Here is a 20,658-nt window from a genome sequence, read left to right as displayed (position 1 = left end):
CCCTAATACAGTGTCATTGTGAGACTTCCATTTACTTTCCCTGTGTAGTTCCCCTGTTTCCTTAAACATCATTTTGCCTGGTTTTGATAAAGCACCTCCTCCAGTCAGTACCTGAGAATGAGTATGAGGTAAAAAACTTTGAGAACTTGAGCTCTGAAAATATTTTTGTCTACAATCACTACTGATAGTTTGGTAGGGTGTAGAAGTCTGGTTTAGAAATCCTTTTTCTAATCATTATAGAATTCTGAAAGCATTGCTTCAATTTTTTGCTTGCAGTGAAACTGTATTGAAGAGATTGATACAATTTTCCCCAGCCTTCTGTTTGTGACCTATTTTTCTCTTTCACTGGAAATTAGAGAATCTTCTCTTTTGATCTAGCATTCTGAAGTTTCATGCTGGTGTGTATCCATGTGGGACTGGAACACTCAAAGGACAATTCCATACTTTAAAACTCATATCCATCCATTCTAGAAAACTTACATTCTTCTTTCCCTCCCTCATTGTTCTTTGCACTCTTTTTCTAGAATCTCTAAGTACTGTTGCTGGGAACTCCTAGGTTGATACTTTCATTTTCTTATCTTTTCTATTGTCTTAGTCATCTTTTATCTTTTTGCTGTATATTCTAGGATGTTTCTTCAGCTTTTTCTTTTAACCCTTCAATAGAATTTTTAATTATCACTTCCATATTTATAAGAAACAAGATATTTCTTCTTCTTTAAAAATTCCTCTTTTAAGGTTTCCTGTCCTTGTTTAATAAAGTCAATATCATCTCTTAGCTCTCTCAGAGTATTAATTATAATTGATGATAGCACATTTTTATATTTGTACTATTAATTGAAGTCCATGGTTTCATTTAGTGTTCACTGTTTCTGTAGTGTACTTCCATGGAGTTTTAAAAAACAATTATGGTGTATCAATATATACAATCTACTATTTCCCCTTTTTAATCGCATTCAGATATATATTTCAGTGCTGCTAATTACATTCATAGTGTCATGCTACCATCACCACCATTCATTACTGTGACAATTTGAAATTACTTTATGAATCCAAAAAAGAATATTTTCTTAATCTATTCCTGTGAGCGTGGTACCCTTTGGTTGCATTGGATTCACTTTAGATCACTTGATTAGATTACATTTGATGAGACTATGTCAGTGAGGTGTGACTTAGGTTGAATCTCCACTCTCTTACTGGAGCTTGGTATAAATGGAGACACAGAAAGAGGAAACTGCCATTGTATTATATTGATCCTGCCATGTGAGAGAGAGGACTGCAAGAAAACAGAGAAGCCTGAAAATCTCAAGGAACCAAGTCTCAGGAAGAGAGAAGCTTTATGCCTGATATCTCACAGCTGAACTCAGGAAGAAAGTGGAGCAGCCGGAATGAATGAAGAGGCTGAGAAGGAGACAAGCCCTATGCCTGGTTTCCCACAGCTAAGCCCGGGAGAGGGTAGGTTCTGGAGGGGAAGGTAGAGATCAGTGGCCATCTTTGCCAAGTTGCAGAACAGTAGGATCAACAGTAGCTGACTTTGGTGAGAAAGCACCTCTAATGGTGCCTTGGTTTAGACATACCATGGCCTCAGAACTGTAAACTTTTACCACAAATAAATCCCCTTTATAAAAGCTAACCCACTTCTGGTACTTTGCACCAACAGCTCTATGGCAAACTAAGACAGTTACCAAAATATTTCAAACAGGAACTCTGTATATTTTAAGCCTTAACTTCCCATTCCCTATCCCCATCCCATACCTTGGTAAACTGTATTTTAGATACAGACTGAGTTTGCTTATTCTAATTGATTCAAATAGTGAAATCATACATTTGTCCTTTTGTATGTGGCTTATGTCTTCAAGATTCATCCATGTTGTGGCATGTATCAGGACTTCATTCCATTTTCTCAGCAGAATAATATTCCATTGTATATATATGCCACATTTTGTTCATTCGTTCATCAGCTGATGGACACTTGAGTTGCTTCCATCTTTTGGCAACTGTGAATAATGTCACTATGAACATAAGTATGCAAATATCTGTTTGAGTCCCTGCTTTCAATTCTTTGGGTATATACCCATTAGTGGGATTGCCAGGTCAAATGGTAATTTCATATCTAATTTTCAGAGGAATCATCAAATTGTCCTCCAGAGTCGGGGGCACCATTTTACATTGCCTCCATCAGTGAATGCATGTTTGCATTTCTCCACATCCTCTCCAACACTTGTTATTTTCCATTTTTTAATAGCAGCCATTCCAATGGGTGTGAAATGGTATCTCATTGTGGTTTTGATTTGCATTTCCCTAATGGTTAATGATGCTGAGCATTTTTTCATGTGCTTTCTGGACATCTGTACATCTTCTTTGGAGTGATGTCTTTTTCCCATTTTTAAATTGTGTTGGTTACATTTTTGTTGTTAAGTTGAAGGATTTCTTTAAATATTCTGACTATTAAACCTTTATTGGATTTGTGGTCTCCAAATATTTTTCCCACTCTGTGGATTATTGTTTTACTCTCATGATAAATTCCTTTGAAGAATAAAAGTTTAATTTTGATGAAGTCCCATTTATCTCCTTTTTTCTTTTGTTGCTTGTATCCTGAGTGTAAAGTCTAAGAAATCATTGCCTAATCAAGGTCCTGAGGATGCTTTCCTATGTTTTCTTCTAGAAATTGGATGACTCTAGCTTTATGTTTAGGTCTTTAATCCATTTCTAGTTGATTTTTAAATATGGTATGAGATAGGGGTTCTCCTTCTTTTTTTTTTTTTTTTTTTTTTGGTTCTTTGCAAAATGCAGAGACCAGTTTCCCCAGTACCATTTCTTGAAGAGACTGTTCTTTCCCAACTGAGTGATCTTTGCCACCTTGTCAAACATTAGTTGTCCATAAAAGTGTGGCTTGAAAAAAAACTAAATAAATAAATAAATAAATAAGTGTGGCTTGATTTCCAAGACCAATATGTATATACTTGTGCCAGTACCATGCCATTTAGATTACTATGGCTTTGAAATAAGTTTTAAGGTCAGGAATTTGAGTCTCCAACTTCATTCTTCTTTGTCAAGATGGCTTTAGCTATTTGGACCCCTTATCTTTCCATATAAGTTTGATGATTGGCTTTTCTATTTTTTTAAAGAAGGTTTTTTTAAAGAATCACAAAATGGAATTTTGTGATTGCATTGAATCTGTAAATTGCTTTGACATCTTAAGGATATTTACTCCTCCAATCCATGAACATAAAATACCCTTCCATTTATTTAGGTCTTCTTTAATTTATTTTAGCAATGTTTTGTAGATTTCTGTGTACAAGTTCTTAATGCTTGGTTAGATTTAGTCCTAAATATTTGAGAATTTTATTTGATATTGTAAGCAGAATTTTTTTTCTTAATTTCTTTGTCTGATTTTTCATTGCTTGTGTTCAGAAACACTATTGATTTTTGGGTGTTGATCTTGTGCCCATCACTTTACTGAATTCATCTAACAGCTCTAGAAGCTTTCTTGTGGATTTTTCAGGATTTTTTTGTACTTAATATCTGAAAATAGGGTATGTTTTACTTTTCCTTTCCAGTTTGAATGCCTTTATATATTTTTTCTTGATTAATGCTCTGGTAAAAGCTTCCAATACAATGTTGAATAACAGTGGTGGCAGTAAGCATCCTTGCCATGTTTCTGATCTTAGAGGGAAAGTTTTCAGTCTTTCACTATTAAGTCGGATGTTGGCTGTGGGCTTTTCATGTATGGCCTTTATCATATTGATGAAATTTCCTTCTATTCCTCAAGTTCTAAGTGTTTTTATCAAGAAAGTGTGCTGGTTTTTGTCAAATGCATTGTCTGCATCAATTGAGATGATCATGTGTGTTTTTTTTCCTTCATTCTGTTAATGTCATATATTACATTAATTGATTTTATGAACCAATTTTGCATACCAGGGATAAATCCCCCTTGATCACGGTATATAATGCTTTTAACAAGTTGTTTAATTCAGATTGCCAGTACTTTGTTGAGAATATGCGCATCTATATTTATAAGAGACACTAGTTGTAGTTTTCTTTCCTTGTGGTATCTTTGTTATGAGGGTAATGGCCTCATAGATTAAGTTAGAGAGTACTTCCTCCTCTTCAATTGTTTGGAAGTTTGCCCAGAATTGGAGTAAAGTCTTCTTGGAATGTTTTATAGAATTCCCCTGTGGACTTTTTCTTGTTAGGAAATTTTTGATTATTGATTCAATCTCCTTACCAGTATTTGGTTTGTTAAGATCTTTTATTTCTTCCTGAGTCAATGTAGGTGGTTTCTAGGAATCTCCATCTCATCAAGGTAATCCAATTTATTGGCATACAGTTGTTCATAGTATACAGTTATAGTTCTTTTAATTTCAGCAACCCAGTAATTTAACCTTTTTTATTTCTGATTTTTGTAATTTGTATCCTCTTATTTTCTTTGACAGTCTACTTAAAGATTTGTTGTCTTCATTTAATCTTTTCAAAGAAGCAACTTTCGGTTTTGTTGAGTTTAATCTATTTACTTTTAAAGTCAGTCTAACAATACAGGTCTCTCTTGTGCTGTTTTGCTATTTAGCTTTTGTAAGTCTTAAATCTTTCTTATCTTGCTTCAGTTTAAGCTTACTTTTATATTCGTTTTGTTTTCTTGTATTGTACCATATTGAATGGCTTTTCATTTCTATCTTGATATATTTTTCATCTGTTTTCCTCGTGGTTACCAAGGGTTATAATTTAACATCCTATTTATATAACAATTATATTTGTTTTAAGACAAACTCACCCTCAATAGCATGTACATTGCTTCTCCATTACCCCTCTCTCCCCCCACCATTTTCCATACTTGCTACCATTTATATCTCTGTACATTGTATATCCAAAAACCTAGATTTATCATTACTTTCTATGCATTTGCATTTTAGCACCTGTAGGAAATAAGTAAAATTACATACCAATCTATACAATACAATAATACTGGCACTTATAAATACCCAAATGGTTACCATTGCTGCAGGTCTTCATTTATTTATGCTGCTCTGAACCACTGTCTAGTGTTCTTTTGTTTCAGTCTGAAAATGTAGCATTGCTTGCAGGGCACGTCTAATGGTGCTGTACCCCCTTAGCTCTTTTTAAAATCTGAGAATGTCTTAATTGCCCCCTCATTTTTGAAAGAGTCTATCCAGATATAATATTCTTGACTGGCAGTTGTTTTCCTTCAGCATTTTAAGGATTTCAGCCCACTGCTTTTTTGCCTCCACGGTTTCTGATGAGAAACTGGCACCCAATGTTATTGGAACTCCCATGTATATAACATGTTGCTCATCTCTTGCAGCTTTCAGAACCCTCCCCTTGTCCTTTGCATTTGATGGTGCAATCAATACATGATGGGTGTGATGATTAGGCTAATTTATCAACTCAGTTTTTAACCATCAGTGAGTTTATTGCGTAGATGGCTGATTATATCCACAATTAACCAGGGAGATTGCCATCAGCAATGTGAGACATTTTACCCAATCAGTTGAATGCCTTAAAAAGGAAAGTGATTTCAGCATTCAGAGTGAATTTCGCAGCTCATCTTTGGACAGCCAACATCTCCTGGGACCTCATTAAGGTCCTTCATAAAAGTCCCTGGTTTGGAGCCTGCCTGAGGAATCTGGACTTGTGCATCCCCACGGTCATGTCAGAGAATTTTATTAAATCTCATACTATTTACAGAAATTTCTTGTTTATTCTGTTTCCCTAGAGAACAGTGGCTAATACAATGGAGTGGATTTTTCTTCATAATTATCATGTTTGGTGTTTTCTGAGTTTCTTGGATATGCATATTTCTATGTTTGAAAGTTCTCTGTCATTATTTCTTTGACTATTCCTTTTGCCTCTTTCTCTCTTTCTTTGTGGGACTCCCATAATGCGTATTTTGTTGTTCCTGATGGTGTCCCATAGCTGTTTTAGGCTATTTTCACTTTTATTGTTTCTTTTTTCTTTCTGTTACTCAGCCTGACTCATTTCAAGTCTCTTGTCTTCAAGTTCACTGATTCTTCTTCCAGCTCCAATCTACTCTTAAAACCCTTGTGGGCATTTTTTATTTCAGTTATTTTGGTCTTCAACTCTAGTAATTCTGTTTGGTTCCTTTTTAAATTTTATATCTCCTTACTTAGACTTCCATATGGTTCACTCATTGTTTTCCTGATATCCTGTAGTTTTTTCTTCATACTTTCCTTCATCTCCTTAATCATTTTTTATAATATTTTTAGGAGGTACCAGAGATTGAAACCAGGACCTTGTACTTGGGAAGTAGGCATTCAACCACTGAACTACATCCACTCCCCAGATCACTTATTAAAAAGTTCTTTTCGGTATGTCCACATTCTTATCTTCTTATCTTCTTCGTTGGTGTTTCCTGTATTTTTATCCTCTCCCTTTGAGTGGGTCCTCATTCCCTGTTTGTCTTGTATACTTTTGTTTCACACTGTGCAATTTATTTTATTTTTAAAGATTTATTTTTATTTATTTCTCTCCCCTTCCCCCACCCCAGTTGTCTACTCTCTGTCCATTTGCTGTGTGTTCTTCTTTTTGTCCACTTCTGTTGTTGTCAGCAGCACAAGAATCTGTGTCTCTTTTTGTTGTGTCATCTTGCTGCATCAACTCCCCATGTGTGTGGTGCCATTCCTGGGCAGGCTGAACTTTCTTTCTTATGGGGTGCACTACTTGTGCATGGGGCTCCCCTATGCGGGGAGCATCCCCACATGGCAGGGCACTCCTTGCACGCATCAGCACTGTGCATGGGCCAACTCCAGGGTTTGAACCGCAGACCTCCTATGTGGTAGGCAGACGCCCTATCCACTGGGCTAAGTCTGCTTCCCACACAATGTGCTTTTTAATATTTCAAAGTGTTAACTTTGGAATATGCTCCCTCGGAAGTCTGTTTCTTGGTTTTGTAACCAGCTGATGATAATAAGACAAGGGTTTCCCCTATCAGGAAGTTCTGCCTAATGGAAATGCAATGTGCAGGGTTTTCCTGTCTTTTACTTGTTAGTTGTTTTGAGGTCCCGCTGTGTACAGGAGTTCTGTTGTCCCAGGGGACAAAGATCCTTCTCACATGTATCTGACGTGAGCAGGCCTTTGTCCCATACTACCAGCCTTCATAGTTTTTCATACTCCTTTTGTTGTTTCATGCTGCTTTTTCTCAAATTCTAGGAGTATGTCACCCTGGGGAGAGCTATCTCAATTTGCTTTTACCCAGCCAAAACAGGGCCAGGAATCCAAGAAAAGAGGCAAAAAGAAGGGCTCCAAAGTGCTCTGTGACGGGAACCAGGAAGGGTGTCGCCAACTTCTCCAATAACTCTCCAAAGCTGAGTTTCCCAGCATGCCCAGCAAATACAGCCCTTCAGCTAACTCCCCCCACCATACCGAGCAAGCCCTGCATCTTTAAATCTCTACCACATCTGCCCCTTCCAGGGAGGGTTGAAACAATGGCTGCCATGGACTTTGTCTGAGATGCATTGAAACCACAGCTGCCCTCAGAGCTGGGACCCAGCCAGGATCTGAATTAGCTAATCAAAAGCCATGGTTAGTGATCAGCAGTGCACACCTCTGTTCTTGGGGAAGAGTATTTTTACATCCCTTTCTGCCAGCAGCAGTCAACCAGGCACTGGAATCCAGGGCAGCCTACTGCAAGAGCAGATGTTAGGAACTGGTAGCCACTGTGTAGAGAGAGCAATTTATAGTTCTATACCATAATTTATCAGCCTCCTGCTCCTCCCTGGATGCTGTACAGTGTTCTTGTGGCCTCTGGAATTTCAAAATAGTTGTTTCAGACAATTACTACCTGTTTACTATTTATTCTGGTGGAAGGATTGAGTCCTGGAGCTCCCTACTCCACTGTCTTCCCTGGAAGTTCCTGTTGCTTGCTTATTTTGTGACTTAACTCAGTTGCAAGTGCTTAATTTTAAGCCTCCTCTTTTCTACTAAATTCAGTTACCTCTACATAGATTGATCATTTACCTGCTGAGGTCAGCTTTTGTTTTATTATTCTTGTGATTTTTTGTCTTTTCTCTAATGTAGTTTCATTGTGGCTTTTTTAATGATTGGACATAAATTCAAGTGTTCAGTTTGCCTATTTAACAGAAAATTACATTTAATATATTCTTTGTTCACCTCATCACTGAAACATGAGGAGACTTTAGCTAAAATACTGTAACTGAAAGCCTTGGTAGTACTTCACAAAGTACTGTAGCATTTAATGTAACATGGGGAAATGTAGGTATTTCATACTTAGAATAAAAATTAAAAATGCACTTATTCCATTGGTTTTTAAAGACTTTAACATGACAGCTTTTAGATTTAACATTATAAAAGTAATACATGTTCATATTTGAAAAATTAGAAAAAAATGCATTAAAGTAAAGAAAACTAATGGCAACTCCAGTTGCTCATTCCTAACATTTGGATATATAGTCTTCTAGTTTTTCTCTTTTCCTTTTGTTCTTCTGATTGACTTCCTTCCTTCTCTGTGTCTTCCTTTCTACCTTTTTTTCTTCCTGCATATCCCTCTATCTATCCATCTACTACCTAATTTTTGTTGAGAGGAACACAATTCAGATCATTCTATTTTTACTATTTTGATATCTACTTAATTCATTTAACTTACCAAGAACATTAAAAGTTAGGTCAATCCTCATTTTTGATATTAATTTTAAAATGCAACAATGGCCATTACATAAAACTATTTGAAGAATTCTAAATTCCTAGAAGTCCTTTTACTGAGTCAAAAGGCAGACTTATATACTATAGTTATGTACCTCTTTTCTTTTAAGCCTTTGAATTGGAGGCAGTTGGGTCGATTAATAGAGAACAGTTTAAAATGAAGTTGAAAGTTGAAAATGAAGACCACTTTCATAAGTTTAAACTGTCAACCTTAGATGTAAATGTCTTTAGCCTGTGTAAATGAAACGTCCGATTTCAAACCACACTCCTTCCATTGCCACTGAAGATAATAAACATAAAAAAAAATAAAAATAACTATCTTTTATTGCAGACTCACTACCTGGAAAGCACACTACTGGAAATCTTTTTTTTAAGATTATTTTATTTATTTCCCCCCATCCCTAATTATCTGTACTCTCTGTGTGTTCTTTGTGTCCATTTGCTGTCTGCTTGTCTTCTCTTTAGGAGGCACTGGGAACTGAACTTGGGACCTCCCATGTGGGAGAGAGGCACTCAGTCACTTGAGCCACCTCAGTTCCCTGCTTTCTTGAGTCTCTCATTATCTTTCTTCTTTTGTGTTTCCCCTTGTTGCATCATCTTGTTGTGTCAGCTCACCATGCCTGCCTGTCACATCAACTCATTGTCTTGCTCATCTTCTCCATGAGGCACTGGAAATCAAACCCAGGGCCTCCCATGTGGTAGGCAGGAGCTCAATTGCTTCAGTCACATCTGCTTCCTACTAGTGGGAATTTTATATGTAGTATGTCTCATCTTTTAAAAAACCTGCAAGATAATACTATCTTACTTTTTAAAATGAGGAAAAATAATGCTCAGAAAAACTGATGTAAAATATTTGTTGGAAAGACCACAAAGCCTTCAAATTGAGAAATGGCATGCTAATCAAAGTGGGCAATCCATCCCAAGTTGTCCAACAGAAATAACATAATCACTCTTCCTAATACAGTGATCATGTAACAGATATAGATGAGTACATTTTTATCTGTTGCACACACTCAAAACACATGTAATAGGTTCAAATTGTGTACATTTACTCTGATGTACAAAAAATACAAAAAATAATATTTTCTCTTTATTTTCCCCAGCTGACCTTATCTTATTCTCTGATGACAATTATTTGGTGATAGTGAGGGTAATCCTAAAATTGTCAGTTAAGGGTAGGTCACTTCCAGTTTAAAGCCTCTTTTGAATAAGTGATTGAAATTCCAAATTATTAGGGCTCCCCTTTCCCTTTTGACTAATTTGATATCTGGGTGCTAGTAATCAGTCTATTCTCAACAAAGCTGAACTGGGTAGATTAATTTAAATGACCCTATATCTTATGTGGAAACTCTCTCTAGCCATAGGAAAAGACCCATTCTAACTGAAAGATTTATGGTTATTTTAAAATATTTAAATATATAAGTTTAGCACAACTAATAAAATTTAAAACTATCCATTCAACAAATATTTTTGAACCCTCAGTATTAATTAATGAACAAAACAGACACGGCTCCTGTCTTCATTGAACGTAGAGCCCAATGTAAAATAATTATTTTATGACTAAGATTACTAAAAATTTAGGACTTTTTACTATAAAAAAAATAAGATGCTGATTCTAAGTAAATGTAATTTACCAAATTATTTTATTCAATAGTTAAGAAATTGGCTCTCAGAGATGTACTTACCAGGTGCAATGGATGTGTCATGATGATGGGAAAGAGTGTTGCTGTGGGAGGAGTGGGGGGTGGTGGCGATGGGGTTGAATGGGACCTCATATTTTTTGAATGTAATGTTTTTTTTTTAAATGAATAAAAAATTAAAAAAAAAAAAAGAAATTGGCTCTCATACTCAACCAAATCCCAAGCATTTTTGAATTCATTAAATATAAATAGAGATCAGGATCTTAGAAAGTTAAGGTGCAACTGGAGACTTAATCGTGCTAGAATTCTAACACTAATAAACAGTGAGTAATGGATATCTGTCATTTTGTCTGTTCAGTGTCCATTAACTCCTCTTCTGGCATCAGTATTTAATTTCCTTTGAGGACTTAGTCCTCACCCAATGGATAGTTGTGTGCAATTCTCATAGATACCTGCCTGGAATATAATCTATGTGCAAATCTTACATGAGAGAGCAGAAAGGGTTTCCTGCCCAACCACAACCAGCCGTTCAGACATATGACTCCAGCTAAACCAATCAGGTGCACTCCTCCTGGAATTTGAATTTAAAGCCTTAATGTGATAGAGGCTTATCCATCTCCCAGTGGCACACAAAGAGATTGTCCCATAGTTCCTGCTTCTATATCTCTACAACACCCCCAATTCATGTTCTGTCTGAAATCTTATTTCTTGGTCATCTTTCCAGTATTCTTCCTTTAAATTTCCATTTTGCTTTGGATAGTCAGAATTAGATTTCTGTTGCTTGTAAACACTGAATCCTAATAAATTAATCCAAATACACTATGCTAACTGAAAATGCAAATAGCCTGCAGCAAAATAAAATATTCTCTACCTTTGACATCTGTGGTGGTTTGTAGCTGTATCCCAGAAAAACATGTTCTTAAGTTATCTTAAATTTAATCCAGTCCTGTGTGTGTGAGCCCATTGTAAATAGGTTACTTCAGTTAAGGCATGGCCCAGGATAGGTCTTAATCCATAACTGGAGTCCTTTATCAGAGAGTGAAACTCAGACAAAAAGCCAGAGGAAGCAAGGAACTACATCAATAGAATCCGGAAAAGAAGAGAGAGACCAAGAAACAGCACTATGTGCTTTGCCATGTGACAGACGAGCCAAGAGATCAGGGAACCAGCCCCCAAATCCCAGTCTTCAGGGAGAAAGTATCACCTTGATGATGCTTGGTTTGAACTTTCTTTTAGTTTCAAAACCATAAGCTAATAAATTCCATTTTTTTAAGCCAACCCACTTCATGGTACCTGCTTGAACAGCTAGAAAACTAAAACAGTATCTATGGGATATTATACATAAATTATATGTACATTTTTCAATAATTAAATTTATTTCAAACCTGAAACAACTGCATTGCTTACATTTTTTTCTGTCCATCCATTCCTCCAGTTCTGTGAAGTTTATGATTTGTCTTGTCCTCCAAAGACCAAGTCGATATCTAACCCGATGGATTGTTTGGCAATACATGTTCAAAACTATTCTCAAACTCGGTCCATGATAAAAAGCCTATAAAATAGTAATATAGACAGTAAAGCTCCTTAAATATTTTTGCTATTTACATCTTATTTAACTTTGCCCCTTTCATCTGCCCCATCCAATTATTTTATAAATGTATTTATTAATGTTTGTTGCCTAGGTTGGTTAACGATATGCACTGGAGAGGGAGAATATCTCCCAGGAATTCAGAAAGCTTCATTTATATACTGTTCATACTTCCCATTGAAGAGAGGTCTTGATTAGGTATACTTTATAAGAAGCTGCCTAAGTAGGTGTCCAGATTTCTAAAATATGCAAACCACTCATGGACTTTGTCTCATTTTTTATTTTTTGGAAAAATGGATATTCATGTCTTCTGATCATTGTTAAATTAGCCTTTCCAGGTTTTTTTTCTTGTTGATTTCTAAAATCTCTTTGATAATTAAAGAAATTAGTTCTTTTTGGCATATGTGCCAGTTTTTTTATCAGTTTATCCTTTAACTTTGCTTTGACTACCTTTTTCTCTATATGCTTATTCTACAATCTCCTACCACAGACTTAAAAGAATTAAAGTTTTAAAATTCATCTAATGCAGGATTTTTTTCCCTAAATAGACAGTTCTATTTTATTTACCAATTCAATTGTTTTTACATGTTATATTTTCTGATTCATTTCTCTACTTTTCTTTATTAATCCCTTTATTTTTTCTTTAGGTTTATTTTCTTGTTCTTGACTTCTTGAATTAATGATTTCTTTCATTTATTTTCATTATTTCTTATTTAATAATGTGTGTATTAATTTCTCTCTGAGTCAACTTTCCTTTGGTATGCTGCACATACTATTTCACCAGTGAAAAAACTGAGGCATAGAATCTTTAAATAACTTTCCCAAGGTCCTATAGCTAGTAAGTCTCAAAATTGGTTTTGAAATCCAAGTGGGGTTACTCAAGAACTTACACGTTAAACTATATTATGTATTCCTCTTCATTTAGTTGAATTTTGTGTTTTTCCACCCTTTCTGCAATTTTTTTTTTAGTTTCTTCATAGCATATTTCATTTTATCACACATAGGATTGCTCTTGCTCCTGTCATTTTAGTTTCTGTTTTCTCTAATTCTCTCATGGTTGTTTTATTATTTTATTTTTCTTCACCTTAATTTAATTTCATAGTTCTTCTCTAAAAAGTTTAAATGCTATGCTTAAACTTATATTTCTTAATTTATTAATACTGTAAATGAGATATCTCAATTTGCTTGAATGAAAAAATTAGCATAACTTTACCACCTTCTTCCCTTCTTCCACCTATTGACAGATTCTCTATGCCTTTCAATAACATCTTCTGATGTGTACTTTTAATTTGTCTTTCATTTGATATGCTCTTGTTCTTTATAATAATAATAATAATGAATTGGTTACACATTTGGAGAATTCTACATCATGTGACTCTTAGTGAGAGGCATAATTCATCTCCCATAATTTAAAGCTAAAAGTCAGATACTCATGATCCACGTCTCCCTTGTTGCTAGGATGCGCACGTGTGACAAGCTTCATCCATTATCTGCACCAGTCCCAGACTTTGAATCAGAAACTAAAATGCAAAACAGTTAAACAGTGGGGAATCTATTTGCATGGTAGATTAACCATAGCAGTAATATCCATTTATCAAGGCAGCATTAGTCAAACAGGAACACCCAGGATTCAGTAACTGCATCAAATTCTTTCAGGATTTAGCGGGAGTTCTAGGAGCATTCATTGCTCCTTCATGTTTCTAAGCGTAGTTATCAAGACCTTCCCAAAATAGTCTCTTTAATATAGTTCTACTTAAATCAGTAGGTTTCTTTGGTTTATAATTAAGAATCAAGCCATGCTTTGATTATACATTTAGAAAATGCCCTTAAAGGTCCCTGCATGGCATATTCTTAGAGGTTCAATGGCAGTTGTGAAGAGAATTGGGTCACTGGGTAGCCATTGACTTCAATCTGAGTGTTGCTCACTCTGAATATAATAAATCCTCTTTTTGGGACCCAACCCATTTTGTGAGGGAACCCGCCACAAGTCAGACATTCTTAAGGTCAACTAAGTGGGTTTTTTGGTTAGGAAACTGAGGAAGAAAAAATGAAAATGGCCCATTTATGTGGTTCCCCTGTTACACAGAGCACTTCCATGTCAATCTTCTACATGGAAATGTGCCTCAGATGCTGTGCAATGTATATCTGCATAAACTTTTTACCATATCTCTAATAGTTTCTCAGGATAGGATTACTGACTACAGTTTTCCAATATCTGCTAATCAATGGGCAAACAAAATTTATTTATCACACATATGATAAAATTTTCCAAATGCATTTTTCTTTCACCTTTTGTTTCATATGTTCTGTTTTTTCATTTCTTTTTCTGTTCTTTTTCCTTTCAAGTAATGACTTGGTTGTTTGGACAATTCAACCACCAAGTAAAAATTAGTAGGATTTAATTTTTCTTTGATTACTAGGAAGACTGGCCTCTTTCCTTATGTTTACAAGACATTTGTGTTCTTTTTATTCTGAAGTACTAATTTACATCTTCTGTATATTTTTCGACTATGTGTACAGTGTGATTACTACTGTTTTTAAGTGAATTTGTTAAGTTTTTTTAAACCTTGTGTCATATTTCAGAAAAAGTTTTCCCACAAATTGCCTCACCCATATATCACCTTATTATTACGAACTTGCATTGATGTAGAACATTAGTTACAAATGATGAAAGCACATTATTATAATTGTACTATTACCTATAGTCAATAGTTTAATTTTGGGTTCACTGTTTTATAGTGTACTTCTATGGATTTTTAAAGAATTTTCTATTATCATATATAACCTAGTATTTCTTCTTCTAACCACATTCAGTGCTGTTAATTACATTCACAATGTTGAACTAACATTACCACCATCCATTACCAAAGTATTTCCATTGTTCCAAATAAGAACACTGTACATTTAAACCTGAACTTTCCATTCCCTATCCCATCCCATACCATAGTAAACTATAATACATTCCAGATTCTGACTCTATGGGTCTGTTTATTATAATTTATTAAAATCATGAAACCATACAATATTTGTCCTTTTGTGTGTGACTTGTTTCACCTAATATGATGTCTTCAAGGTTCATTGATGCTATTGCATGTATTGGGACTTCATTCCTTTTTACAGGAGAATAATTTTCCATGTTATGTATGTACCACATTTTGTTTAGCCATTCATCAGCTGATGGACACTTGAGTTGCTTCCATCTTTTGGCAATTGTGAATAATGCTGCTATGGACATAAGGATACAAATATGTTTGAGTCTCTGCTTTTAATTCTTCTTGGTGCATACCTAAGAATAGAATTCCCAGGTAATATGGAAATTTCATACTTAACTTTCTGAGGAACCTCTTAACTGTCTTCCACAGCAGCTACTACCAATTTACGAGAGTTTCTATTTCTCTGCCTCCTCCCCAACACTTGTAATTTTCCATTTCTTAAATATCAGCTTTTCTAATGGGTGTCAAATGGTATCTCATGGTGGTTTTGATTTCCATTTTCTTGATGGCTAATGATGTTAAGCATCTTTTCATGTGCTTTCTGGCCATTTGTAGATTTCTTCTTTGGAGTGATGTCTTTTTTAAATTTTTAAGTTGGGCTGTCTTTTTGTTTTTAAATTGGGCTGTCTTTTTGTTAAATTTAAGAATTTCTTCATATATACTGAATATTAATCCTTTGTCAGATATATGGTTTCCAAATATTTTCTCCCATTGTGTGGGTTGTCCTAATACTTTCGTTAATAGAGCCCCTGAGGAACAAAAGTTTTACATTTTGATGAGGACCCATTTATCTATTTTTTCTTTTGATCTTGTGCATTGGGTGTAAAGTCTCAGAAACCATTGCCTAACAAATGATCATGAGACTGCTTCCCCACATTTTCTTCTAGGAGTTTGATAGTACTATTTCTTATATTTAGGTCTTTGATCCATTTTGAGTTGATTTTCATATGTGATGTGAGATAATGTCCTTCTTTTATTGCAAATGGAGATCCAGTTTCCCCATCACTATTTGTTGAAGAGACTATTCTTTCCGATTTGAATGATCCTTGTCTTTTTGTCAAAAACCTGGCAACCATAAATATGAGGCTTGAATTCTAAGCTCTCAGTTCAATTCTATTGGTCTATAGGTCTGTCCTTGCACCAATATTATGGTGTTTTCATTCCTGTAGCTTTGTGATAAGTTTGGGAAATGTGAGTCTTCCAACTTCATTTGTCTTCCAAGATGGCTTTAGCTCTTTGGTGCCCTTACCCTTTCATATAAATTTGATGATTGGCTTTTCCATTTCTGCAAAAAAGGTTGTTGAAATTTTGATTGGGATTGCATTGACCTATAAATCACTTTGGGTAGGATTGACATCTAAACAATATTTATTTATTTTTATTTTTTTAAAGATTTTTTATTTATTTAATTCCCCTCCCCTCCCCCAGTTGTCTGTTTTCTGTGTCTTTTTGCTGCGTCTTGTTTCTTTGTCCGCTTCTGTTGTCGTCAGCGGCACAGAAGTGTGGGCGGCGCCATTCCTCGGCAGGCTGCTCCCTCCTTTGCGCTGGGCGGCTCTCCTTATGGGTGCACTCCTTGCGCGTGGGGTTCCCCTACGCGGGGGGCACCCCTGTGTGGCACCGCACTCCTTGCGCGCATCAGCACTGCACATGGGCTAGCTCCACACGGGTCAAGGAGGCCCGGGGCTTGAACCGCGGACCTCCCATGTGGTAGACGGACGCCCTAACCACTGGGCCAAAGTCGGTTTCCCTCTAAACAATATTTAGTGTTCTAATCCATGAACATGGAAATTCCTTCCATTTATTTAGGTCTTCTTTGATTTCTTTTAGAGGTATTTTGTAATTTTCTGTATACAAGTCCTTAAAAACCTTGGTTAGATTTATTCCTAGATATTTTATTCCCTTATTTTCTATTTCAAATAGAAGATTTTATTGATTTCTTCTTCTGATTGCTCATTGCTTATGCATAATAACATGAGTGTTGATCTCCTACTCCACTTCTTTCATGAATTCATTTATTAGCACTAGAAGATTTGGTGTGGATTTTTCAGTATTTTCTGAACATAGACTCATGTCGTTAGCAAATAGGGAAATTTTCACTTCTTCTTTTCCAATTGGAATGCCTTTTATATATTTTAATGCCTAATTGCTCCGGCTTGTACTTCCAGAAAAATGTTGAGTAACAGTGGTGAAACTGGGCATCTTGTCTTCTTCCTAATCTTAGAGAGAAAGCCTCCAGTTATTTTTTTTTTTTTTCCATGTTGAGGAAGTTTCCCTCTATTCCTAGTGTACTAAGTGTTTTTATCAAGAAGGGGTGCTGGATTTTGTCAAATGTCCTTTCTGCATGAATTGAGGTTTTTGTTCCTTCATTTTGTTAATGTGGTGTTTTACATTAATTGATTTTATGTTTAACCAACCTTGCATATCAAGGATAAATCCCACATGCCCATGCTATATAATTCTTTTAATATGTTCTTGGATTTGGTTTGTATTTTGTTGAGGATTTTTGCAACTGTATTCATAAGAGATATTGATCTATAATTTTCTTTTCTTGTGGTATCTTTATCTGGCTTTGGAATGAGGATGACACTGGCCTCATAGAATGAATTAGGTGCTGTTACCTCTTTTTTGATTTTTTGGAAAAGACTGAACAGATTTGGGGTTAAGTCTTGGAATGTTTGATAAAATCCCCCTTTGAAGTCATGTAGTCCCAGACTTTACTCTATTGGGAGGTTTTTGATTACTAATTCAATCTCTTTACTAGTAATTGGTTTGTTGAGATCTTCTATTTCTTCTTGAGTCAATTTAGGTAGATTATGTGTCTTTAAGAATTTGTCCACTTTATCTAGGTTATCTAACACATTGATGCACAGTTGTTCATAGTATCCTCTTATAATCCTTTTTATCATTTTTATTAATTTTTTGTTAGAGAATTTATAGGTATATAGGAATACCATACATATAATATATAAAATACAGAATTCCCATACATCCTATCAACACCTTGCATTAGGGAGGTATATTTGCTATAATTTGTTTTAGTTTTCTCTGCTACCAAAATGCAATTTACCAGAAATGGGTTGGCTTTTACAACAGGGATTTGCTTGCAAGATCCCAGTTTTGGAAAAATAGGAAGGCCCAACACCCACCTACCTGCTTTAATAAACATTTCATGTAGTAAACACCAACAGGGCCAGTTTTGAGGCCATGAAAATGTCCAAATCAAGAATCAACAGATAATACTTTCTCCCTAAAGACTGGTTGCTAGCAATTCTGGAATTTTCTGTCATATGGCAAGGCAAATGGTGGCCTCTGCTCATCTCTTCCTTCTCCTTTGGGTTTCATTGCTTTACTTCTGGCTTTCTCTCTCTTTGTCTGAATTCATCCCATTTATAAAGGAGTACAGTAAGATGCATGCTGGGCCATGCCTTACTGAAGAAACCTAATCAAAAGGCCCCAACTACAATAGGTACACACCTACAGGAATGGATTAACTTTAAAAGCATGATGTTCTGGGGTCCATTCAGCTTCAAACTGTCACAGAATTCTTGAAAGAACATTTTTATAATTTTACTATTATCTATAATCTATATTTACAATAGAACTCATTGTATTGTATAGTCCTTTTTCACCCCTGTTATTTTTTATTGTAGTAACATATATATAACCTACAATTTCCCCTTTAACCACACTGACATATATAAATCAGTGCTGTTAATGACATTCACTCTTTTGTGCTACCATAATCACCATCCATTTTCTAAACTTTACAATCAACCCAAATATAAATTCTGTATAAAGTAAGCATTATCTCTCCATCCACTATCCCCAAACTACCCCCTGGTAACTTATATCCTAGGTTTGGATTCTTTGATTATAATTATTCAATTATTTCATATCAGTGAGAGCATACAATATTTTTCCCTTGGTATCTGACTTATTTCACTCAACATGATATCTTTTTTTTTCAGTAGTAACAAATCATTTAATTGATTAGAGACTATTAAAATAAGATATATACCAAAGGTATAAAAACAAAGAATGAAAAGAGATTTTATAAAATTTACTTATATTTGTATACTATTTTGAGTCTTATTCTTCCAGTACTTCTTTTTTTTTTTTTTATTGATTTTGTAAAAATATTACATTAAAAAATATGAGGTCCCATTCAACCCTACCACCCCCACCCCACCACTCCCCCCTCAGCAACCCTCACTCCCATCATCATGACTCATGCATTGCACCTGGTAAGTACATCTCTGGGCATCTCTGCACCCCATGGTCAATGGTCTACATCATGGCCCATACTCTCCCACATTCCATCCAGTGGGCCCTGGGAGGATTTACAATGTCTGGTGATTGCCCCTGAAGCACCATCCAGGGCAACTCTAAGTCCCAAAGGCGCCTCCACCTCTCATCTCTTCCTGCCATTCCCCATACCCATCAGCCACCATGTCCACGTTTCCCACTCCAATGCCACCTTTTCTCTGTGGCCCTTGGATTGGTTGTGTCCGTTGCACCTCTATGTCAAGAGGAGGCTCAGATTCCACATGGATACTGCATGCAATCCTCTTGCTTTCAGTTGTAGGCCCTCTAGACTCCATGGTGTGGTGGTTGTCCTTCTTCAACTCCATCTTAGCTGAGTGAGGTGAGTCCAATAAATCAGATTGTAGGAGCTGAAGTCTGTTGTGGCTCAGGGCCTGGCTATCATATTGTCAGTCCAGAGATTCAAATCCCCTAAATATATCTTAAACCCCAACACCAACTACAATTCCAGTAAAGTAGCATGAAAGTCTTGTGCAAAGAGATCCCATCTGAGTCCAGCTCCATCACGCAGAAACACCGGCTCCAAAGAAGGGCCATCTGCCATGACCATAGAACCCGTGGGTCTCTTTAGCCCTCAAAGGAACGAATACCTGGGGTTGTATCTACTTTATCTGTCTCTTAGACTCTGCTCAGTTGTGCTTAAGGGCAATCCTTTTGAAAGCCTCCAGACTCTTTTTTAGAGACTCGTGGCCATATAAACTCATTTGGTCTTTCCATTTCCCCCTTACATTAGGTCAAACAGCAATTTAAAGTCATGTTATTATATGTAGACAGTGATATTCTGCTGATCCGCATTGAACCTTCAATTCAAGGTCATTTTTCAGTTGCATCATCAGTTGGTACTTGGTAGTGATCCCTCGGTGCCAGGGAGGCTCATCCCCGGGTGTCATGTCCCACGCTGGGGGGAAGGCATTGCATTTACATACTGAGTTTGGCTTCGAGACTGGCCACATTTGAGTAACATGAAGGCTGTCAGGAGGAAAATTCCCAGGCACAGTGCTGCTCTAGGCCTTGTTCTTATTTCAGGCATATAGGCTCACAAGCATAGTCATTAGTATCATGCTCTCCCTGTTGGACCCTCATTCCTTCCTGGTCCTTACCGTTGCACCTGGGGGACTGCCGCTGCTCCCCTAGGAGCCACGACAGAGCACCCCCGGCCAGGAACCCAGTACGCCCCAGCTTTAGTTTTTAATTGTTGCCACTATAAGTATATCCAAACATTACCATGCACCCTGGACATATGCCCTGTATAGCTCCCTGTCAGCTCTATATCACCTGTCAATAGTGTCCTATACCAGTATTCCTCCCCCGCCACTGCCGAACCACTCTGTGACCCAAAACCTCCCGAAAATTGAAGCCCAATATAATGTCAGGATCCCTTACTAGCAAAATGGGATAAGGCGATGGGTTTAAAGGTCAGGTA

At 36.2% G+C, this 20,658-nt stretch overlaps 1 protein-coding gene across 1 annotated transcript in view; it reads right to left on the bottom strand.

Moving 5' to 3' along the window:
* Positions 1–20,658, bottom strand: part of IQCM (IQ motif containing M) — a 470,255-nt gene that overhangs the window by 218,812 nt on the left and 230,785 nt on the right. The window contains exon 9 of the mRNA XM_004479990.3: positions 11,739–11,883. Within this exon, the coding sequence (XP_004480047.2) occupies positions 11,739–11,883 (145 nt within the window). The remainder of the gene's footprint in view (positions 1–11,738; positions 11,884–20,658) is intronic.

This window comes from Dasypus novemcinctus, chromosome 1 (assembly GCF_030445035.2).
Source record: "Dasypus novemcinctus isolate mDasNov1 chromosome 1, mDasNov1.1.hap2, whole genome shotgun sequence".
Lineage (NCBI taxonomy): Eukaryota > Metazoa > Chordata > Mammalia > Cingulata > Dasypodidae > Dasypus > Dasypus novemcinctus.
Note: the sequence above shows the minus strand (reverse complement) of the source record. Positions and strands in the feature narration are given on the sequence as shown.